Source organism: Petaurus breviceps, unplaced genomic scaffold (assembly GCF_028583685.1).
Source record: "Petaurus breviceps papuanus isolate PSGF00001 unplaced genomic scaffold, PetGlider_PUasm1.0 90865, whole genome shotgun sequence".
Lineage (NCBI taxonomy): Eukaryota > Metazoa > Chordata > Mammalia > Diprotodontia > Petauridae > Petaurus > Petaurus breviceps.
Window position 1 is genome coordinate 7,885,466 of NW_027187367.1, and position 24,796 is coordinate 7,910,261.

The window sequence follows — 24,796 nt, forward strand, 5'->3', positions numbered from 1 at the left end:
AGAAGAAGAAGAAGAAGAAGAAGAAGAAGAAGAAGAAGAAGAAGGAGGAGGAAAAGGAGAAGAGAGGGACACAGCATCTGTGTGTCTACATATGTGTGTGCAGGTTCCCAATCCTGAGTGAGCATTCCTGCTTCCTCATGCGCCTGCCATGTGCTCACACCCCACCCCGTGCTGACAAATGACCCTTTATTGCAGACTTCAGATGCTGTTACCCTCAGATAACAATTAGACGGGCCATACAAAATTAGAGTTGACAGCCTCTATTTGTTAGCCCCCGTGTTTCCCTAGCCAATCTGCCGGCAATCAGGCCCTGTAAATTATTTATTCTGTTGTTTGTTTAAAGATACGTGGCCTGCCAGTGACAGAGTGAAAAATGTCCCTGCTCTCCAGGAGTGACAACTCTGCGATCTCCCCCTTCCCAACACTCCCCCCACTTCCCCAACCTTTCCCAGAATTAATCACCTGCCTGCCAGTTTCACCTTGAGGAGGGGGCTCTTGTCTCAAAGCTGCAGACTGGTCTCTTGGGCCTTTGGCCTCCTGATCTCTGCTGGCATGCAAGGGGAGGGAGAGATGGAAGGTGCCTAGCTCCCTATCCTGGCCCCCATGTAGGTAGTAAGTTCCCTAAATCATGTAGGAAGTAGGGACCTGGGAGTCTAAACTCCTAAGTTTATTCTTTACCCTGCGATTTCTTCCCCTATCTCATGCCTCAGTCTCCCAAACTATAAAATTGATTCAGTAATGTTAAGCTGGAGCTGGGTGAGTCTGAAGAGGGGCACAGGGTGACTAAAATCACCTCAGGGTTCCTATGGGGGTACAGCCAGGGCTGGCCCTATAGACACTCACAACTCATACAATCCCACATCAGAGGGATCGCTGAGGAAGCTCTCCTTATCCCATAATATCTCATTCTATGTGTCAGCATCTCAACCCTGAGTCACTCTTGGTATAAGACCTTATTTTCAGAAGGCCCATGTTAAATGCATCTATGTTAGCAGGGAGGGGGTGATGTGTTAACCTAAGGTAGAAGAGTGTAGGAGGCACCAACCAAGTAGCTCTGGCCTTCCATGTGTGGGGATCATGGGTTCCCCTATTACCATATGCAACACAGTATGTTGGAGCTGGAAGGAACTATAGAGATCATTTACTTTAAACCTCTCATTTTACGGCAGAGGCAGCCAAGACCCAAAGGGAAAATAATTTGCAACACGCTACTAGAGGGCTTGAGTTCTCAGATCAGTTGGCTGAGCTCATGCAGCCTAGCACAGGGGGGCCTGAGAAGATGGGACACAGGCTAGATGAGTTTGGGTTTGGAGACTGGGTGGTATTAGGAAGGTAGGTTAGGAGGGTAGATGGAAATGAAGGGGACACCTGGGAAAGAGCCAGAGCTCTGAGCAACTGGAAGTGAGAAGGATGAGAAGATGGAAAATCTTTCAATTGTAGCATTTAGAGCTTAATCAAAGGCAGAGAATCCATAGGATCATAAACATATAGACCCAGAAGGGACCTGAGAAATCATCTAGTGACTGGGTCCTTGGGTGCGGCCTTTTAACTGAGTCCAAGTTTTACAGAACAAGTCCTTTTATTAAGGGCATTTGTTCTGTGAAATTTGGATTCAGTCAAAGGGCCGCCCTTGAAGACCTAGAAGTCACATGTGGCCTCGAGGCCATAGGTTCCCCACCCCTGATTCTAGTTGAACTCCTTTTAATAAATGGGGAAATTGAATACCCAAAAGGTTATTAATAATAATCTTATCAATGATAATAACTTTAGAGAGGCAGCTATATTTATATAGCACTTCATAAATATTATCCTACTTACTACTCACAATAATCTTGTATGGGAGGTATGACTATTCTCTCTATTTTACAGGTGAGGAAACTGAGGCAGGTTACGTATGTGGGCTTGACCCTGGACGTACAGCTAAGGATAAGCACCCAGGTCTCCCTGACTCCAAGTCTATACATCCCAGCACATAGTTGGCCTTGAAGTCAAAAAGATCTGGATTCAAGTCCCACGATTGAGGCCTAATGGCTGTGGAACTCTAGACCAGCCATTTAAGCTCTCCAAATCTAATCCCCAGAGTGGGTGCTAAGCTGTACTGATAGAATGACTTTCTTCACTGAGAGTTGTGTCCATCAGTGAAATCACAAGCCTAAATCTCTTCCAAGAAACTCCCCAAAACCTAGCACTCTCATTTCTACTGGACTTTTTAGCAGTCCTATTCCCTAACACCTGTGAGACTTCAAGCAAGTAGCTCATCCTTTCTGGTTTCCAGTTTCCTCATCTGTTAAATGAGCTGGCTCAACTAGAGAATTTCTCTGGGAATGCCTCCCACTTCCCACTTTCATCCCTCATGATGTAAAGGTCTCTCAGGTACTGTCAGAGCTGGCATTCAAATTCGGCTCCCCTGACTTGATTAGGGAGGTTGAGATGAGGAGAACAGAAGATAAAATACCTCTTGGAGAGGTGGGAGCCTCCCTAGGAGCACCCCTGCTGGGAAAGGTCAGGGCTGTAGGAGATGGGAAGCAGACCCATAGTGATGTGCTAGGAGGGCAGAGCAGGGAAAATGGGACTAGAGTTACTTAAAATCGAAGGGCAGGGGGCTTTCATACAGGACTAGAGAGGTCCATCAATCAATAGGACAGTGTTACTTAAACTCAGCAGGCAGGGGGACTTCCCTGAATCAAAAGGCAGGTAAGCTTCTCAGGCAGGCAGGACTGAAAGGTGAAAAGTAGAAAATTCAGGCATTGGATAAAGGAGAAAATTCACTTGGCTGGGCACCAGGGGACTGGGCTTCTAACAAGGGCTCTCCCACTGACCAGCTACCTGTATAACTTGGTGCAATTTACTTCCCTTGTCTAGGCCTCAGTTTCCTCATCTGTAAAATGGAGGGGTCATGCCACTCCAGCCTGCCTCAAGAGTTGTTATGATATTGTTGAGTGCTCAAATAAGATGATGAATTGGAAAGTGGTCTGAAAATGATGAAGCCTCAGACAAAGTGAGTTGTTATGCTTTGAATGGGAAAAGAGCCAGTGCTGGAAGGAGAGATGAATCACCCAGAATGCTGAAGCTGGAAGGGCCTGTGAAAGTTAATCCTTCACCCCCTGAGGCTTGCATCAGTTGATATAAACTGTGGAGTGAGGAGGGGGCGTTCTGACTGTTTACATACAAACTTTAAGGGAATGAGACACCATGATACAGGCAAAGACTGGTAGACTAGGAATCAGGAGACCAGGATTTGAGTCACAATTTTATCATGAACCAGCCACGTCACCTTGGACCAATTATGTCCTTTCTCTGATCATTTAGAGGAGTGGAACTCAAAATGTTTAAAGTCCCTTACAGCTTTGTGATTCTGTAGAGTTTCTCTGGATCAGCCAATCTAGTACTTGCCCAAATATAGCTTGCCAAATCCACCCTTCCCAGGGAGTCTTTGGGAGACCATGGCTTATCTCAAAGGGACTATTCTAAGGGAGGGATGCAGGGGCAAGATTTGCCCCATAATCCACAAACCACATTGCATGCACCCAGTCCTGCCCACATTGACCTACCCAGACTCATCCCTTCTTTGAGGCCTCAGACCACCTAGGTTACTACATGGGCTCTTACCAGGTTCCCCTGCCTGGAACCCTCCCCCCGCCCCGGGGCCTTGCTCCCAAGGGGGTCCAGCTAAGCCTCCTCCTCATCCTGCCATGTCTGAGGAGTTGGGGGTCCACCCCACCAATCCTGCCCCCCATTCTCCTTGGCCCGGGGCAGAGCAGAGATCTTCTGGGGCCCCAGGGTAGGGAGCTCGCTCACCTTGGGCCTCGAGGTTATCGCAGAGCTCCGACCTGGCCTCCCCATTGGGTCGGAAGCTCCCCTTCTGCGTGAACTTGTTGGACATGGTGGCAGCGGTGACCACGGCCTTGAGACTTCTTTTGCGTTTGGGGACGTTCTGCTCAGGGTGGAAGAGGATAATATAGACCTTGGGCATGTACAACATCCCCAGGGACACAGAGGCGCTCAGGCTCACCGAGACCGTCAGCGTTGTTGTCTGGATGTACAGCTGGGGAAGAGGAGGGAGGGGGGGGACAGCATCAGAGGAGGACTCTAGGGCCTCAGAGTGGGCCGTCTCTTTTCATTCATCCGGAAATTCATTTGTTCCAGCCATTCCCACTTGTGAACTATACACCCTCCACCTCCCCCTAAACTGTCTTCAAAGCATCCCAACCACGCCCAAGTCTTAGCATCTACTTTGATTGACTCTTCTGTGTTCATGTTGTTTCCCCTCAGCAGAGGTAAGCTGCTGGTGAGTCAAAGCTATCTTGGTATTGTTTTTGTATCTCCTAGTGCCTAGCAAAGGGCTTGGCACATAGTAGGTATTCCATAAAATGCTTGTTGAATGAAAGACTGTGGCTGGCACCCAGTAGGTACTTAATAAATGCTCATTAATTTACTGATATAAAATTTAGTTAATTCTCAGTCCTAACCCTCATGGAACTTATAGTCCATTAAACGAATAAGACATAAACACAAATCATAACACATGATATTATAGGTTAAACACATTTAAAAGGTATGGGGGAAAACACTTTGTAAAGTATGAAAAGGAAAACCATTACCAAGCCAGGTGAGAGTGGGAGAGAAATCATGGAAGGCTCTATGGAGGAAGGAGCATTTAAGGTATCCTTAAAAGCATCCTAAATAGGAAAGAGGAAGAGGGGGAGGTGGAACATACCAGGTAGAGGGAGCAGAATCAGCAGGAGGGGACAAGAGTATCTTTGGGTGACAATGGACCAGCTGTCTAGAGCATAGAGGATGCAGAGGAGAAGAGCATGAGATTGTGGAGGGCCTTGAAAACCAGAAAATCATAACTCCTTTTTACTTGACTGGCAATGGGCACTCCCTGAGATTGTTTGACAGGAGTGCCATCATGAGATCTATGCACAAAGATCATTTTGAGAATGGTATGAAGAATGGATTAGAGTATATAAGTGGTGCAGCAGACAGAGTCCTGGGCCTGAAGTCAGGAAGATTTAAATTCACATCTGGCTTCAGCTACTTATTAGCTCTGTGACCCTGGGCAAGTCACTTAACCTGTTTACCTCAGTTTCTTCAAGAGTAAAATGAAGATAATAACAGTAGTTACTTTCCAAAGTCTTTGTGAAGATCAAATAAGATATAGCTCTATATAATAACAATAAATATATCATAATAAATATGTAATTTATAGTCATGTTATTATAAACATATATTATACATTATCATATAACAGTATATATTATATAACATATTATTATGTAACATTATATTGTATTATATTACATATTGTAATTTAATAATATATGTATGTATATGTGTGTGCACGTATATATACATATGTGTATGTATACACATATATAATCTCATTTGATCCTCAAAACAACCCTGGGAGGTAGGCAATGTTATTATCATAGAAATCAATGTATCTATATATAATATATCTAATAATTTTATATAGTATATTAAACTATTATAACATATAGTATATATTAGATTACATATAATAGTATATACTATGATATACTAATACTATAGAGATAGATATATGTCTTTCTATATCTTTACATCATATATAATCCTTATATAAATATATTCACATATCTATATCTAGATTAAAATAGATATAAACATCTATATCTCTATTTAATCTGGCCAAGGGACCACAGAAGGGCACCCAGAGAAGATGGGGGCAATGCTGATCTGAGGGGTAGGCATGGAAGGAGTCTAGGCAGCAGGGGGGGGAGGTAGTGTAATGTAGGTAAAATTGGTTCCAAGTCATTTCAATGGGCATTGATTTATTGATCTCAAATGAGATAATATTTGTAAAGCGTTTAGTGCAGAGCAGGTGCTATATAAATGCTTGTTTCCTTTTCTCCCCCCTGGAGTGGGAAGAGAGTCAAGGCAAGAAGATCTAACCTATTAAAGGGCTATTGCAAGGGGAGGGGGGGGCTGAGTAGAGACCTGTTCTAGGGGGGCAGCAGGGGAATAACAAAGAGAACAAAGACATGAGAAATGTTATCGAGGCAAAACCAACAAGATAACTGATGAGTGTGAGGAACGGGGGAGGCCGAGCTGGCCCTCTGCTCTCCATGTCCACCTCCACTCCCGCAGCCTGCCTCAGTCTCCTCTGGGGCTTGGAAGCAAAGGGGACCGACCCTAGGGGTGAGCAGAGCAGGTAACTGCCTAGGGCACAACACAAAGGGAAGTATAATGAGACATTTTTCATTCTCCTTTTTATAAATGCACATATTTATAAGGTCAGAAAATAATGCTCTCCAGGGCTTGTAGGTAAATAGTTGGTTATAAGTCAAGTCCCTTGAGACAGGAAGGGGCTCAAAGCCTCATACAGACCAGTAATAACACACAATTTTTAAGCCTTCTAACCTGGATCCAATTCTGGGCAAACAGAGTCCCTCTATGCCCAGCCCAGCCACTAGCTCAGCAATGCTCCCAATCAATCCCTCTCTCCCCCCCCCCCCCCCCCCCCCCCCCCCCCCCCCCCCCCCCCCCTCTCTCTGTCACCTTTTCACTTCTTTGGAGGGACAACTGCCTTGGGTGGGCTTTGGCTGGGGATAACTGCAGGCTAGTTGGCAAGGGTTCCCAGGCTGAGTCCAATGAGGAATTAGGTTTGGGGTATTAGGAAGAGAGGGCAAGAGGCTCTGAGGCCTGGGGAGTCAATTCAATTTAATTCAAGTATCTATTAAGGCAGCTAATGTTGGACTTGGAGTCAGAAGTCCCAAGTTCAAATCTAGCCTCTGACAACTAGATGTGTGTCCCCCTCCTCCTTCATAAAGCCTTCCCTAACTATCCAAGCCTCCTTCAATTCAGGGACTGTTCTATTTTGGTCATTGTACCCTCAGCTTCAGGCCCACACTAGGTGCTTAATAAATGATAGTTTATGAATTGACTGATAAAAGTCCATTGTGATCAGCTCCTTAGTCAGGGTTCCTGTGGGCCTGACTATTCGTACATCTCATTGGGTTGTATTAACCCTATATTAACATGTGTTGATAATTCTTTTCATGTGTTCCTATCTTGTCTTTATGACTAGAAGGTGAACTCCCTGAGAGCAGGGACCATATTTCCTATGTCTCTTACATCTCTTATGCACCTCAGCAATATTACTACCACCACTACTACTTCTACTCCTAACTTTTGTTGTTGTTCAATCATTTCAGTAGCATCCATTCATGACCCCAGTGGGGGTTTTCTTGGCAAAGATATTGGAGTGGTTTTCTATTTACTTCCCCAGCTCATTTTACAGATAAGGAACGGAGATAAACAGGGTTAAGTGACTTGCCCAGGGTCACACAGCTGATCAGTGTCTGAGGTCACATTTGAACTCAAGTCTTCCTGACTCCAGGCCTACCATGTAGCTATCCCACTACTACCACCACTACAAATAATAGCTTTTATATAGTGCTTTACAATTTGCAAAGTGTTGTAGAAATATTATCTCATTTGATCCTCACAACAACCCTTAAGTGACTTGCCTAAGGTCACACACTGCTAGTATGTGCCAGAGGGCAAAACCTGAACCCAGATCTTTCTGATTCTGAGGCCAGCTCTCTATCTACTATACCTTATAGCCTCTCTATTCTGTGTCAGAGAGGTTCAAATGAGAGGTTCTATGAGCCCTAATTCCACAGGTTAATTAGAATTAGGAATAATTAGATTCCTTTTTCTGCCTCCTCTTGACTCCAGCATCAGCCCCCACCACTTTACTGATACAGCTTTCCTAAATGTCATTAATAACCTTGTATGTCCCTGCCAAACAAAATGTCTAGGAGGGAGAGGGAGGGAAAGTATTACTGATATATGATAGAAAAAAAGTGAATACCTTTAGAATGTAAGCTCCTTGAAGGCAGAAATTGTCTTTTGACTCTCATCATATCCCCAACACTTAGCACAGTGCTTAACACATAGAAGGCACTTAATAAATGTTGATTGACTGATTACTGATTAAGTACTGGAATGAGAGATAGGAGGACCAAGCAAGAGGACAGAAGGAGAGGTAACAAAACTTCAATGGCTCTCATTTCTCTACTAAATAAAATACAAGCCCCTTACTCTGGCATTGACTCCAAGGTCTGGTTCCAACCTACCTCACATGATCCTTCCTTTTGTACACAGCTGGTTTCGGCACAACTGAACTACTAGCTAGGTGGGACAGTGGTTAATATAGATGCTAGGCCTCAAGTCAGGAACACCTGAGTTCAAATCTAACCTCGGACAATTACTAGCTGTGTGATCCTAGGCAAGTCCGACTCAGTTTCCTCATCTGCAAAATGGGGATAATAATAGCACCCACCTCCCAGGTTGTTATGGGGATCAAAAGAAATAATATATTTGTAAAGCACTTTTCAAACTTTTAAAGCGATATATAAATGCTGCTAATGTTAATACTCCCCATTGGCCTCAGATACTTAACACCCACACAAAAAAACTGGCGTGTAACCTTAGGCAAGTTACTTACGCCCAATTGCTTTAAAAAAAATATTCCCCATAGCCACTCTGCCCTTGCCTTCCTCAATGTCTTTAGGTGTGCCATTCCCCCATGCCTAGAATGATTTTCCAGCATGTCTCCCTCTTCTGATATTCTTAACATCCTTCGAGGTCCAGTCCAGGTACCATCTCCTCAGCAAGTAATGATTTCCCCCTCTTCAAATCCTCCAACCATTCTCTTTGATTTCTCCTGAGCACTTACTGGCATTCTGAATTATTACATAAGTACATCTCTTACCCCACTACTGAGAGCTCCCACATCTATAGGGCTTTCAAGATTTTACAGAGGTCTTTCTCTGTAACAGCCCTGTGAGGTAGGTAGTTTAAGTGTTATCATTGCATTTTACATTCAGGCAGCTAGGTGGTGCAGTAGAGTCGGGAAGACTTGAGTTCAAGTGTGACTTCGAATATTTACTGGCTGTGTGACCCTGGGCAAGTCTGTTAACAGTGTTTGCCTCCATTTCCTCATCTATAAAATGAGTTAGAGAAAAAATGGCAAACCACTCCAGTATTTTTGCCAAGAAAACCCTAAATGGAGTCACAAAGAGTCATGCATGACTGAAGATGACTGAAAACAACTGATCTTCAAAAAGGATAAGTGATTTGCCCATGGTCACACAGTTAGGAAGTATAAGAGCAAGTATTCAAAGCTATGGAGCAGCTAGGTGGTGCAACGGATAAAACACTTGTCCTGGAATCAGGAGGACCTGAGTTCAAATCTGGTCTCAGACACTTAATAGCTGTGTGACCCTGGGCAAGTCACTTAACCCCAATTGCCTTTTAAAAAATAATTTTAAAAATTAAAAGTCAGGTCAGATATCTTTAAATCTAGCATTCTCTCCACTGTTCTATGAGATGGTATGACATAGATTTTGAGCTGGAAGCTACCTCTGAAGCCATCTAGGTCAACCCCCTATTTTTACACATGAGATAACTGAAATCTTGCCAAAGTTCATACAGGCATGATTTGAACTCCTACTCTCTGACTTGAGAGCTGGGATGATTTGCCTTGTACCAAACTGTTAGCTAATTGAGGTCAGAAACTGTCCTGACTTAACACTATCCCCCACCCACCCCCCACGCCTGCCTGAGCATGGTGAGTTTTTAGTAACTGTTTTAATAGAATGGATTGAATTGGATGGATGAGATGGCAAAGAGAAGAAGGGGCCCCTTTCTCTCAGATACTTGACTGCCACAGACCTTCTGTACTCAGTGGAGTTAGGATGTGTGTGTGTGTGTGTGTGTGTGTGTGTGTGTGAGAGAGAGAGAGAGAGAGAGACAGAGAGACAGAGAGAGAGAGAGAGAGAGAGAGAGAGAGAGCGAGAGAGAGAGAGAGAGAAAGAGAGAGAAAGAGAAAGAGAGAGAGAGAGAGAGAGAGAGAGAGAGAGAGAGAGAGAGAGAGATAAAGAGACAGAGACAGAGAAAGAAGATGGAGACAAAGAAAGAGAGACAGGCACAGAGAGATCCTGGGGCTGGCCCATGGTTTCTTCATCTATACTTGGTAAAAGAAAATCTGTATTCTCAGGGAGCTTCCCTTGGATAAACACCAAGGCAGTGGCATGAACGGTGGAGGGGAAGGACAGTGAGCTGTAACAGAAAAAAAAAAAAAACAACCAAAGTTCAGCTGGAAGTCTGGAGACCTGGTGGGTTGTGGTCCTATCTCTGCTACAATAATGCACTGTGGGTAAGTCACTTCCCTAGTGTGGCTCTCAGGTTCCATCTCTATAACATGAAACTGATAGCATTCCCCAGATTGACATGAGGACCAGCTGAGACAGTGGTGAGAAAGTACTTCTTAACAGTGTAAATTGCTCTACTGAAGGCGGCCCTGTTGTGACTGAAGGAGGAGAAGCAGGGGCTTGATCTCCTACGTCTTCTGAGTCACAGGCAACTGTCTAAGGTAATGAGTTCTTGGAGGTTCCAGCCACGTCCCAAGTTTCTTTACACAGGTGAAATCACAGATCTGAACTCTGTCATTCACTGTCTCCCTCCTCTTCTCTTCTCTTTCCCTTTCTCTCTCTCTCTCTCTCTCTCTCTCTCTATCTGTCTGTCTCTCTCTCTCCCTCTCTCTCTCCTCTCTCTCTTGTTCTCTCCCTCCTTCCCTCTCTTCTTTCTTTCTTTCTCTCCCATCTCACCCTCCCTCTCTCTTCCTCTTCTCCCTCTCTTCCTCTCTCCTTTCTCTCTGTCTCTCTCTCTCTCTCTCTCACACACACACACACACAGACACACACACACACACACACACACACACAATGAGAAGCAACATAATGCAGTCAATAACAAGGTAGCATTAAAAGCCCAGAAAACCAGATTTCAAATCCCACCTCTGACACATACAGGCTATGAAAGCCTCTCAGTGATCTAAGCAATTCATCTCTAAGACTCTCAGTTGTAGAGATGGTGCTGAACTGCATTGATGGAGGGAGTGTCCTCATATAGGAGTTTTCTATATCGATGAAATCACAGGTCCAGTCTATTATTATTAATATTTCTTGGGACCCCAAACTCTTCTTGCAGTCCTGAACACAACAAGGACAAGAGAAGCCAGAACCTTTTCCTCCATCCCATCTACCTTTCAACAGCCTAAGGCATCCCCATGGGTCTGCCTCAGAAGCACCCACCTCCTCCAAGAGGCCTGCCAGGGCTACTTGAACCCACAGTACTCTCCCCCTTCTCCATGGCATGGACAGTCTGCACTGTACATGCTGACACATAGCACATGACGTTAAGCTTACTGCTTTATTTTTCATTTTCCTGTCTGGTCCTTTCTCCCTTTCTTAAATGTTGGGCTTATAAACTCCTCGGGGGCAAAGAGTGGGCCTTAATAACATTCTTAGCATGCTCTTCTGTATGAAAAATACTTGAATCACAACATTCCTTCTAGAGAGGTGGCACAAGTATTCTTGCCTCCATTTTACAGATGAAGTAACTGAGATTAGAGAGAAGAAGTGCTTTACCAAGGGTAAAGTTTCAAACCTAGGCATCCTGGCTCTAAGTCCAATTTTGTCTAAAATATGAAAAAGAAAAATGGACTTCCTGAGAAGGTAGCAGGTCCCCCTTTGATGGTATGGGTGGTATTCGAGCAAAAGTTAGATTACAACTAATTGAGTATCATGTTTCTAGAATCATAGATTTATTTAGAGCCGGAGAGGACTTTAAAGGTCAATAAGTTCATTTCCCTCATTTTACAGATAAGGAAACTGAGGCAGACAGAGGTTAAATGATTTGCCCAGAGTAACACACTAGTAAGTGTGTGAGGCAGAATTTGAACTCGGGTTTTCTTGACTCCAAGTCAAGGCTCTTTGTTGTATTGGGAATTCTTTCTACAGCTTGGACTAGATCAGAGGTGGGGGAACCTGCAGCCTTGAGGCCACATGTGATCCTCTAGGTCCTTGAGTGCAGCCTTTTGACAGCACCCAAATTTCACAGAACAAATGCAGTTTGGATTCTGTCGAAGGGCCACACTTGAGGACCTAGAAGGCCACAAGTTCCACACCCCTGGACTAGATAATGGGCTCTCTAACTCTCAAATTCCACTGGGCTTTTTACCCTTCTGTATCTCCCACAGTGCCTGGCACAAACAAGGCTGGGTATATATACTGGGTGAGGTGCTCCATAAAGGGAGGGAAGGGGAATGGAATAAGCATTTTATAATGCTTACTATGTATCAAACACTACACTTAAATACTTACAAATAGGAAAAATGTCCATTGAAATGAGTTGGAACCTACTGCCAACCCCCGCCACTGCCCAACTCCTTCCATGCCCAGCCGCTAGATCAGCACTGCTCCCAGGCTCTTTGTGTCCCTTTCTCTCTCCGGTCCCCTGATCCATCTTCCTTTCCTGGGCTGACCTGGGCTGTCAGCAGCCCTGGACCCCTGTCCTGGCAGTTCTGGCCCAGCCAGTCGGCATGTAAGTCACATAGCCCACCCGGTCCACGCTTCTCCACAGTCAAAACTAATTTCACGCTCACTATCCAGGACTAACGGTGACAGATGTTTAGCAAAATGGAAGCCCATTAATCTGGGTGTCGGATAATCCATTTTTCAATAGTGGGGCCTTCCAGGCAGCGCTCGTCAATTCCCATCCTGCCATTCCGCCTCCTTGTTCCTATATACCTACCTTTCTCCCTAGCAGGGATCCCCCGTCTTTCCTTCCCTCTTTCCTTCCTAAGCTCTCTGGCAAGGCCTCTCCCACCTCTCATCACTTAGCAGCCTCTCTGGCTCTCCCAGGCCAAGGGGTAGTGCCAACTCAGAAAAGCTACTGCCAGGGGATTGGCTCTGGACACCCTGGGTGCAATTCAAACATTCAATTCTACAAACATTTATTAAATACATACCATATGTGAGCCATGCTACAGCAGAGGGCTAGCTTTGGACTCAGTGAGAACTGGGTTCATATGCTGACTGATACACACTGGGGAAGGTCACTGAAGCTCTCAATACTGCCAGGCAACCCTATTAAGTCATTAAGTTACGACTAAGTGCCCGTCTGCATCATTGGAGTGATTTTGTACAGGGCTTTGGCACATACTAGGAACTTAAATGCTTTGGACTTGGAACTGACTTTTGTTTCTAACCCCTCCCCCCCCTTTTTACAGAGGAGAAAACTGAAGCTCAGAAAGTTTCAGTGACTTGTCCAGGGTCACACAGCTCATAAACTTCTAAGAAGGGATTTGAAAATGGGTCTCCCTGACCTTCAGGTCTTTTCATCTACTGTTGATTGAAAATTTCCTACATTGATTAAATCACAGGCTCAGACCCCCCCCCCCAAAAAAAAAGTGCAAGAGACTGAGCTACTATCTCCCTAGTATACAGTATGGGTTTTGAACCAGAAGGCCTAGTTTGAATCCTGGTTGCAACAGGAAGAGATAGGGATAGAGATGGAAAGAGAAAGAGAAATAAAGTTCTACATCTGGAGTCAGAAAAACCTGGGTTCAAATCTGGCCTCAGGCATTTACTAGCTGTGTGACCCTGGGAAAGTCATTTAACCCCCTTTGCCTCAGTTTCCTCATTTGTAAAATAAGGATAATAATAGTGCCTCCCTCCCAGGGTTGTTGTGAGGACCAAATGAGATAATATTTGTAAAGCACTTAACACAGTGCCTGATACATAATAGGCACTAAGCTGTTCATACTATTTGCTCTCTCTCTTTTTTTTGTTTCTTCTTTCTTATGGTTTCTCCCATTGGTTCTAATTCTTCTTTATAATATAAGTAATGTGAAAATCGGTCTAATATGAATGTACATGTAGAGCCTGTATCAGATTGCACTCCATCTTGGGGTGGGAGAGAAGGGGGGGGGAGAAAATTTGGAACTCAAAATCTTATGTGGAAGTGAATGGTGAAAACAAAAAACAAATAAGGTTTTTTTTTTAAATAAAATAAATGTTAGCTATTATTAGTATTATTAGACAGGCCAGGAGGAGGCCTGATCAATGAGGAGAACAAGTCGTCCCACCAACCACAAGGGCCACTACCAGGCCTATCACCAAAGGGCTGGGACTGGAAAGAGCAAGGTAAGAATCAAATGCAGGGCCCTTGACAGGGGCAGCAAATACTACTGGGACTTACTACTCCATAGCCCAGAAATTTTAAAAGCCTCTATCAGGACCTCCAAGGACCAGGATGGCAGAGTGAATCCCGGCTGCTCCCACCCCACCTCTGACCCTGAAAACATAGTAATCATTGCCCCAAGGCAAAACCTTAAACAGTAAAGGCTTGGGAACCCTAGAGGAAGGGAGTGGCTAGGGCCCTGCCTCAAAATGGGTAGAAAACAGACTACAAAGTCTCTGGAGTCCTACTATCCTCAGAGGGAGGAACCAAACTCAGAGGGAGACAATGTTGACTCCACACCCACAGCTGAAACATCAACAGGGAACAGGTCCCAAGCACAGAAAGCTCTCCTAGATGAGCTCAAAAGGAACTTTGAAAACCAAATGAGAGAGATAGAAGACAAAATGAATAATTCTTTAAAAATCAAAATTGCAGAATTAGAAAAACATTATAATGAAGAAAACAGCTCCTTAAAAATAAAAATGTGGGATTTGGAAAAGGAGCTCCAAAAACTAAGGAAAATCATTTGCTAAAAACTAGAATCAACCAAACTGAAGCAAATAACTCTATGAGGAACCAAGAATTAGTCAAACAAAACAACAAGAGTGAAAAATTAGAAAAAGAGGTAAAATATCTCAATGGAAAAATAACGGGCCTGGGAAACAGATCCAGGAGAGATAATCTGAGAATCATAGGCCTACCAGAAAATCATGATGAAAAAAATGAGCCTGGACAACATTCTCTAAGAACTCATTAAGGAAAACTGCCCTGAGATACTAGAACCTGAGGGTAAAATAGAATCGAGAGAATCCACTGGACACCTCCTGCAAGAGATCCCAAACTGAAAAGTCCTCGAAACGTTGTGGCCAAACTCAAGAACTATCAGGTAAAAGAGAAAATACTTCAGGTGGCCAGAAAGAAACAATTCAAATATCGAGGAACCACAATGAGGATCACACAGGATTTGGCAGCCTCTACACTGAAAGATCGGAGGCACTGGAATACAATTTTCTGCAAGGCAAAAGAGCTTGGGTTACAACCAAGGATCACCTACCCAGCGAGACTGAGCATATTCTTCTAGGCAAAGAGATGGTCATTCAATGATATAACAGATTTCCAGACCTTCCTGATGAAAAAGCCAGAGCTTAATGGAAAATTCAACCTCCAATTACAAGATGCAAGAGTGACATAGAAAGGTAAACAAGGAAAACACACACACACACACACATACATTGTTATTTAATAAGAGCAAATTGTTTATAGACAAGTAGAGGGTATGAGTATAAATTACACAAAATGACGATTAAAAAAAATCTTATTAAGGGCTACAAAGGGACTTCAATGGAAGAAGAGGAATGAATGAAGTGGAAAAGGGTAAATGATGCCACACAAAGAGGCATAAAAACAATATAGCAGAGGAAAAGAAGGGAGGGAGATGAGAATTGTATGAGCTTTTCCCTCATTGGTTCTGGTGCAAGGAAGGAATAACACAACCAGTTAAGCATAGGACTCTATGGAGAAGAGACACAAAACATATCATAATAGAGGGAAAGAGGGAAGGGAGAGGATCTTTGCATGAGATTTTTTCCTGTCACTCTTGGTGCAAAGAAGAAATAACATACTTCATTAAGTATAAAAATATCCTACAGGAAGTAGGAGGGAGAAAGGGCTACAAAAGGGGGGGGTGATTAGTAAGGAGGGAAGAAGTAAGGGGGAAGGGGGGAAAAGGGAGGGGGGCTGAAAAGGGAATACTGCGGGAGGCAGTAGTCAAAAGGAAAACTATTAAGGAGGGGAAGGGAGAAGAGGAGAAAAGATATAAGCATTAACAGGGGAGGGAATAGGATGGAGGGAAAGAAACAGATAATAATCATAACTGTGAATGTGAATGGAATGAACTCCCCCATAAAACGGAGGTAGATAGCAGAATGAATTAAAAATCATAATCCTATAATATGCTGTTTACAAGAAACACATCTGAAACAGAGGGATACACACAGGGTAAAGGTAAAAGGCTGGAGTAAAATATATCATGCTTCAGCTAAAGTAAAAAAAGCAGGGGTAGCAATCCTTATCTCAGATAAAGCAAAAGCAAAAATTGATCTAATTAAAAGAGATAAAGAAGGAAACTTTATCCTGCTAAAAGGCACCATTGAGAATGAAGCAATATCATTACTTAATATTTATGCACCAAGTGGTATAGCATCCAAATTCCTGGAGGAGAAGGTAAAAGAAATAGAGAAAGAAATAGATAGCAAAACTATACTAGTGGGAGACCTTAATCTCCCCCTCTCTGAACTTGATAAATCCAACCTCAAAATCAACAAGAAAGAAGTTAAGAAGGTGAATAGAATTTTAGAGAGGGTAGGTATGATGAATCTCTGGAGAAAACTGCATGGGGATAAAAAGGAATATACCTTCTTCTCACTGGTATATGGCACATACACAAAAATTGACCATGTACTAGGACATAAAAACCTCAATTCAGTGCAGAAAGGCAGAAATAATAAATGCATCATTCTCAGATCATGATGCAATAAAAATCATATGCAATAAAGGGCCATGGAAAGACAAGACTAAAAACTAACCGGAAACTAAACAATTTAATCCTAAAGAATGAGTGGATCAAACAAGAAATCATAGAAACAATCAGTAACTTCATTCAAGAGAATGATAACAATGAGACAACATACCAAAATTTGTGGGATGCAGCAAAGGCAGTTCTTAGGGGAAGTTTTATATCCCTGAGTGCATACATGAATAAATTAGAGAAAAAAGAGGTCAATGAATTGGGCATGCACTTGAAAAAGCTAGAAAAAAAAACAAATTGAAAATCCCCAATCAAATACTAAATCAGAAATGCTGTAAACCAAAGAAGAGATTAATAAAATTGAAATTAAGAAAACTATTGAATTAATAAATCAAACTAAGAACTAGTATTATGAAAAGAACAATAAAATTGATAGACCCTTAGTCAATATGATAAAAAAGAAGAAAACCAAATTATGAGTATCAAAAAATGAAAAGGGTGAACCTACCTCCAATGAAGAGGAAATTAAAACAATAATTAGGAAATATTTTGCCCAGTTTTATGCACATAAATTTGACAATCTTAGTGAAATGGATGAATATTTATGAAAAAATAAGTTGCCCAAATTAACTGAAGAGGAAGTAAATTACTTAAATAACCCATCTCAGAAAAAGAAATCGAACAAGTCATCAGTGAACTCCCTAGGAAAAAATCTCCAGGGCCAGATGGATTTACTAGTAAATTCTATCAAACATTTAAAGAACTGATTCTAATACTCTACAAACTATTTGTGAAAATTAGTGAAGAAGGAGTCCTACCAAATTCTTTTTATGACATAAATATGGTACAGAGACCTAAATCAGGAAGAGATAAAACAGAGAAAGAAAATTATAGACCAATCACCCTCATGAATATAGATGCAAAATTTTAAAAAAATATATTAGCAAAAAGACCACGGCAACTTATCACAAGAATAATACACTTTGATAAGGTAGGATTTATTCCAGGAATGCAAGAATGGTTTAGTATTAGGAAAATCATCAGTATAATTGATCATATCAACAATAAAACTAGCAAAAACCACATGATTATCTCAATAGATGCAGAAAAGGCTTTTGACAAAATACAACATCCATTCCTATTAAAAACACTAGAAAGTATAGAAATAAATGGATCCTTCCTTAAAATAATAGGTAGTATCTATTTAAAGCCATCAGCAAGTATTATAAGTAATGGGGAGAAGCTAGAAGCATTTCCCATAAGATCAGGGGTGAAACAAGGATGTCCACTATCACCCCTCTTATTAAATCTGGTACTAGAAATGTTAGCAGTAGCAATTAGAGAAGAAAAAGAAATCAAAGGAATCAAATTAGGTAAAGAAGAGACCAAGCTATCACTCTCTGCAGATGACATGTTGATATACTTAGAGAATCCTAGAGAATCAAGTAAAAAACTACTTGAGACAATAAATAAATTTGGCAAAGTTGCAGGATATAAAATAAACACACATAAATCCTTGGCATTCCTGTATATTTCTAATGATATTCAACAGCAAGAGATAGAAAGAGAAATCCCATTTAAAGTTACTGTAGACATTATAAAATATTTGGGCATCTACCTGCCAAAACAAACCCAAGACCTATATGAACACAACTACAAAACAGTTTTCACACAAAGTCAGATCTAACAAATTGGAAAGACATCAATTGCTCTTGGCTGGGTCGAGCTAATATAATAAAAATGACAATTTTACCTAAATTAAATTATATATTTAGTGCCATACCAATCAGTTTACAAAAAAACTACCTTATAGAGCTAGAAAAAATAGTAACAAAATTCATTTGGAAGAACAAAAGGTCTAGAATATCAAGGGAATTAATGAAAAGAAATGCTAGGGAAGATGGACTAGCTATACCAGATTTCAATCTGTATTATAAAGCAGCAGTCATCAAAACTACTTGGCTCTGGCTGAGGAATAGAGGAGTGGATCAATGGAATAGATTGGATACACGAGACTCAGCAGTCAATGACTATAGTAATCTGTTTGATAAACCCAAAGGCCCCAGTTTTTGGGATAAGAACTCACTATTTGACAAAAACTTCTTGGAATATAGTATGGCAGAAACTGGGCATAGACCGTTATCTAACACCATATACCAAAAATCAGGTCTAAATGGGTGCATGATCTAGGTATAAAGACTGATACTGTAAGCAATCTGGAAAAGCAAGGAATAGTTTACCTGTCAGATTTGTGGAGAGGGGAAGACTTTATGACCAAACAAGAATTAGAGGGCATTATAAAATGCAAAATGGATAATTTTGATTACATTAAATTGAAAAGCTTCTGTACAAACAAAGCCAATGTAACCAAGATTAAGAGGGAAGTGGAAAATTGGGAAAGAATTTTTACAACCTATATCACTGATAAAGGACTCATTTCTAAAATATACAAAGAATTGAGACAAATCTATAAGAATACAAGTCATTCCCCAATTGATAAATGGTCAAAGGATATGAACAGGCAGTTTTCAGAGGAAGAAATTAAAGATATTTATAAGCATATGAAAAAATGCTCTAAATCACTATTGATTAGAGAAATGCAAATCAAAACAACTCTGAGGTACCACATCTCACCAGTCCAATTGGCTAAGATGACAAAACAAGAAAATGACAAATGCTAGAGAGGATGTGGACAAATTGGAACACTAATGCATTGCTGGTGGAGTTGTGAACTGATCTAACCATTCTGGAGAGCAACTTGGAATTATGACCAAAGGGCTATAAATAATTTCATATACCCTTTGACCCATCAATACCACTTCTAGGGTTGTATCCCAAAGAGATCATAGAAGTGGGAAAAAGACCCATATGTACAAAAATATTTATAGCAGCTCTTTTTGTGGTAGCAAAGAATTGGAAATTAAGGGGGCGTCCATCAATTGGAGAATGGCTGAACAAGTTGTGGTATATGCATGTTATGGAATACTATTATTGTGCAGTAAGAAACGAGGAGCAGATGGACTTCATATTTACCTGGAGAGGCTTATATGAACTGATGCTGAGTGAGAAGAGTAGAGCCAGGAGGAATTTGTACGCAATTACAGACACAATGTATGTGTGACGACCAACGTTAATAAACTGGACTCTTCTCAGCAATGCAGAGTCATAAGTCAACCCCAAAAGACTCAGGATGGAGAGAGATGTTTACATCCAGAGAAAGAACTGAGTTTGAACCCAGATTGAAGCAAACTACCTGCTTTTTTTCTTGTTTGGTTTTGTTTCCTTTTTCCCATTCTTCATTCCATCTGATACAATCCTTCTTTATAACCTTACTAATGCTTAATGTGAAAGTATTTGCAGATACTATCCTTAATTGTATGCCGAGATGGGAGGTGGGGGGGGAGAGAAAATTTGAAACTCAAGGAATTGTGGTAATTAATCTTGTAAACTAAAAGTAAACAAATTAATAAAGACCAAAAAAAAATAAAATAAAATAAAAAATAAATGTTATCTATTATTAGTATTATTCGACAGATAAAAAGATGAAAAGAATAGAGTTCTTTCCCAAAAGGAGATTACAAGCTAATAATAAGGAATGGCAGGTGCCATCTCTGATAGAGGAAGGAAGCAGTCATCTCTCCCATTCTCACCTCCAAGCCCACAAACACACTATCTGGATCTGGTTCTGCCTTGCTGGACCCTGGGGACTGGAGCCACTGTTACAGAAGAGGGAAAAGAGGATAGGGATTTGGGGGTGGGGCGAGGAGAGGTCCTTCCAAGGCATGTAGCCTCCCTGGGGCCCCCATTTCTTCATCTGTAAAAATGAGAGTGCTGGACTCTGGCCCGTGAATGCCCTTCAAGCTCCATCTGCATCTGTGACTCTGAGATTTTACTTCTGGACTGCTCCTGTTTATAACTCAGGAGAACAAGGTCATGGCTTTGCCACTGACTTGCTATGTGACCTCATCCCCTCTCTGAGCCTCAGTTTCCTCAAATTAAAAGAAGATAATCTCTGCTGTCCTCACAGGGCTGCCAGCTTCCTGAGTCAAAGGACATGAGGAATGGTGAGGCGGGAGGCCACAGACATTGGGAACATGGTTTAGAGGTCATCCCCTGCTGTCTCTTCTCCCTGACTCCCTGGCCTATAGACTGAAAGTGATGTTGCTGGGTTCCGGGTGGACCTCAGTGATCCAGGATGAAGGTGGGACCACCAAACTGCCACTGAGGGGAAAATGAGGAATGCAGCAGGAGGCCTGAGATGTGTCCTAACCACGTGGAACGAGATAATCTTGCCTCCCCTATGGCTCATTAACCAGAAATTGACAAGCCTATTGTTACAGAAACACAGGAAATCAGCTAATTGCTCATAGTGGAAGCCAAGTTAAGGAACCTGGCTACTAATTACAGCCCAGGAGCAGGAATACAAGTTGGCCTAGGGCTTAAAAAAAAGAAAAGAAAATGAGGCAGGGGCTGGAGAAGCCAAGAGGACGGCAAGGGGGTTGTTTGGATAGAATGGCATGTTGGCATGGGGAAAAGAACACTAGGCTGGCAGTCACAAGACTTGGTTCTGGTCCTGGGTCTGCCACCAGCAACAGACATGACCACAGAGAAACTCCTCTCTCTGGGCCTGTTGTGAGAAGAGTCCTTTCTAAACTGTAAAGGGTTATATTCGTGTGCGTTTTTATCATCATTACAATTATTATTAGAAAGGGGAGAAATTTTCAAGCTGAAAGGGATCTTGGAGGTATTGAGTCTATTATTTTACAGTTAAAAAATGGGAGCCCCAAAGAAGTGACTTGTCCAGGTTCACACAGCAAGTAGGTTGCACAGGATTCAAACCCAAAGTTTTCCTGACTTCAAATCCAATGCTCTACCCACTGCAAGGCCTAAGGGTACTATCCTTCTCCTCAGTTTGCTATAGTTCCCCCTACTCGGCAGCTTGGATGGTGGTTGATGGAGGAAAGGCTTGACCCTTGTCTCTTTCTTGGGGTGGGGTGTAAGGCAAGCACCTTCTGGAGTGTTCTGAGATGTCAGGAGGTATCCAAGGTTCCCAGCTATTCTATGCAGCATTTGCCTTTTATCTCCCTCTGACCGCCTGCTTCCCCACCAGCATATGCTAATTCCTTCTATTTCTCTGTTTTCTCCTCACTCGACTGACTCTTCCCTTCACCGGCTCTTCACCCCATCTCCACATCTTCCTGTCCTCCATTTCCAGCTTCCTACAACTCCACCTCCTCAATCACATCATCCCCCCACATTCATCCATTTATTCCATTTCCTCATCCTCCCTCATGTCCTCATCTTCTTCCTAACCTTTTCCATCCTCACTCTTATCCACCCAACTTTCCATCTCCCACTTGCCCACCCAATCCCACTTCCCTGTCTTTACCCAAGTGGTGGCCAAGGGAGGAGATGGAGTTCATTCCTATCACCTCTCCTCTTCCCTGTAATGTTTTCCTTAGAAAATGACTTGAGTTTCAGCTGTTTCCAAACCTAATCATGCACCCTGGTCTGAACCAACCTGACCAAATCCCCCCCATCCTATCACCACAACACTACTCACTCCCTGTCCACCTTCAATTTATCTACTGACTTGTTCATTCATGCATTCATTCGCTGGTTGGCACATCAATTACATACTGGTTACTAATAACATCAACAGAAAAGTAAAAATGTCCCCGTTCTTAAGGGCCATGTTTTCGATTAAGGGTGAATGACTTGAACTCAAAAGAGTAAAAACAAAATAATTTTGGATGGAAGGACATTAGTAACTGGAGGTTGGAGGTCAGAGTTGTATAGGAGGTGGTGCTTGAGGTAAGCCTTAAAGGAAGTAAGAAATTCTAAGAGATAGAAGTAAAGAATAGAATGTATCCCCCCTCCTCCATGGGGGAACAGTGTGTATAAAGTGATAGAGGTGGGAAATGGAATATCATGAGCACCCAGTAGACCCATTTGACTGGAAAATAGAGTTCCTGAGGGATAGTCATATGCAATAAGCCTGCAATAAAAACTGTCACGGGCCAGATTACAAAAGGCTTTAAATGCCAAACAGAGGACTTTGTATTTTATCTTAGAGGCAAATGGGAGCCACTGGATCCTCTTGAGCTGAGGAGTAACACAGTCAAACCTATACTTTAGGAATATTGTTTTGGCATCTGTGTGGATGGACTGGAGATGGGAAACAGGGAAGATTATTTGGGTTGCCCAAGGGAGATGTGATGCAGACCTGACCTACAATGGTGGCTGAGTGAATGGAGAAAAGGAAATAGATACAGGAGATATTGAGGAAATAAACTGGATGAGATTTGATCCTTAAGGAATCCCCCTGGCCACCACTTGGGGGAAGATAGGGAAATGGGGTTGGTGGGTAAATGGGAGATAGAAAGTTGGGTGGATAAGTTAGGATGGAAAAGATGGATGGGATTTAATAGGTCCTATCACGAATGAGTGCACACACACACACACACACACACACCAACTGAGGCGAAGTTTAACTCAGTAAAGAACTCACTTCATTCACTCCAGCTCCAGGAAAATTTCACAGCCACTGATCTCCAACAGCACATGACCCTGTTCTCTACACACATATACACACACGCTCACATTTACACACATGTTCAAATGTGCACTCCTCCCAATATAGTTTGGGAAAGGTCAGGAAAAATTCCCAGGCATATTGCCTTACAAAGGGACTCCTGGCTGAGATGATTATAGCATCATCTCCTCCTGCCAAGCAATTAATCCAACAGGCAGAGAAATGTTCTTTGAGAAACCTTTTCAGGTGCCAGGAAAGACTACAGTGGGTCTGTGGGCAAGGGGGCAGGAGGTGTGGAGGGACAAGCAGGGAGCCACGGGGAGCCTCCAGAGCTTACAGGACACACTGGCAGAAGGTCTCTTCAGGACCACGCAGCACTCTTATTGGATTCAGGGCACAGACATTCTGTGGTTGAAGTCTGGAGACAGCCAGAACCTGATTGACCCTCCCTAAACAAGCAAGAAGTGGGGAAAGGCAGAACAGAGAAAGATGGGGATTGAGGCTCACTGCTGTCCAGGTGCTTTTTGCCCTGGCATTAGGGACTATGTCTTCTCCATTAGAATTAGAGCTCTCTGAGGGTAAGGACTGGATTAGTCCTGTCAGTGGGAGCTATCACCCCCATCAGGATTGGGAGTACCCTGAGAGCCAAGACTGAGTCTCCTCTATCAGAGAGAGAGCTCCTTGAGAAGCAGAAACTGTCTCCCTCAATAGCCTGGTTGTTCCAGGGGAAAGTGGCCATCTTCCTATCAAATGGGTACCTCCTTAAGAGTGGTGATTCTTCTCCATTCTGGGGAGCGCTCATTCTTATGGGGGACTCAAGATACGTTGCCAGGCCAACAACACTGACAGTGGCATTTTAACAGTCTCTAGAGCACTGAACCTGGAGTCAGGAAGACTTGAGTTCAAATCCAGCCTCCGACATTTACCAGCTATGTGACCTTGAGCAAGTCAGTTAGCCTCTATTTGCCTCAGTTTCCACAGTTGTAAAATGGAGATAATAACAGCACCTGCCTCCCTGGGTTGTGAGAATGCAATGACATTTTTTTTAATTTTTTGCTTTTTGGAGGGGCAGTTGGGGTTGTGACTTGCCCAAGATCACACGGCTAGTAAGTATTAAGTGTCTGAGGTCAGATTTGAACTCAGGACCTCCTGACTCCAGGGCCAGTGCTCTGCTCACTGTGCCACCTAGCTGCCCCAAATGCAATGAGATAATAATTGTGCCTGGCACACAGTAGGCACTTAATAAACATTTATTCCCTTCCTTCCCCCTTCTTTGCTTAAATGAACATGGTGCAGGATGTGTATACACCAAGAGGCCCCATATTAAAAGAGGGGTCTTAGCTCTGTGGGCTGAGCTCATGGAAGACTGATATCAGAAAGAGACGGCATAGAACGGTGAGCAGGAGAAGGAAGGGCATCCTTAGTGAAGGGAATGGACCCCAGGAAGCCTGGATAGCTGAGCTGGGAATGAGCAAACCTCAGGAAAGAGATTCTGATCACTGAGCTGGACACAGGAATCCCTATGGGCTGGTAAGGGGAAATGAGGTCGGCCAGGCCATCAGCTTAAATCTTCTTTGCCAAGGACTCCTGCCTCCATCTCACAGAGCGCAGAAACAGCCCAGCCATGCCCAGAAGTGGGACCTCCTCCTTCACAC

At 42.8% G+C, this 24,796-nt stretch overlaps 1 protein-coding gene across 1 annotated transcript in view; it reads right to left on the reverse strand.

Moving 5' to 3' along the window:
• Positions 1-24,796, reverse strand: part of GRM4 (glutamate metabotropic receptor 4) — a 316,120-nt gene that overhangs the window by 5,812 nt on the left and 285,512 nt on the right. The window contains exon 9 of the mRNA XM_069073478.1: positions 3,799-4,045. Within this exon, the coding sequence (XP_068929579.1) occupies positions 3,799-4,045 (247 nt within the window). The remainder of the gene's footprint in view (positions 1-3,798; positions 4,046-24,796) is intronic.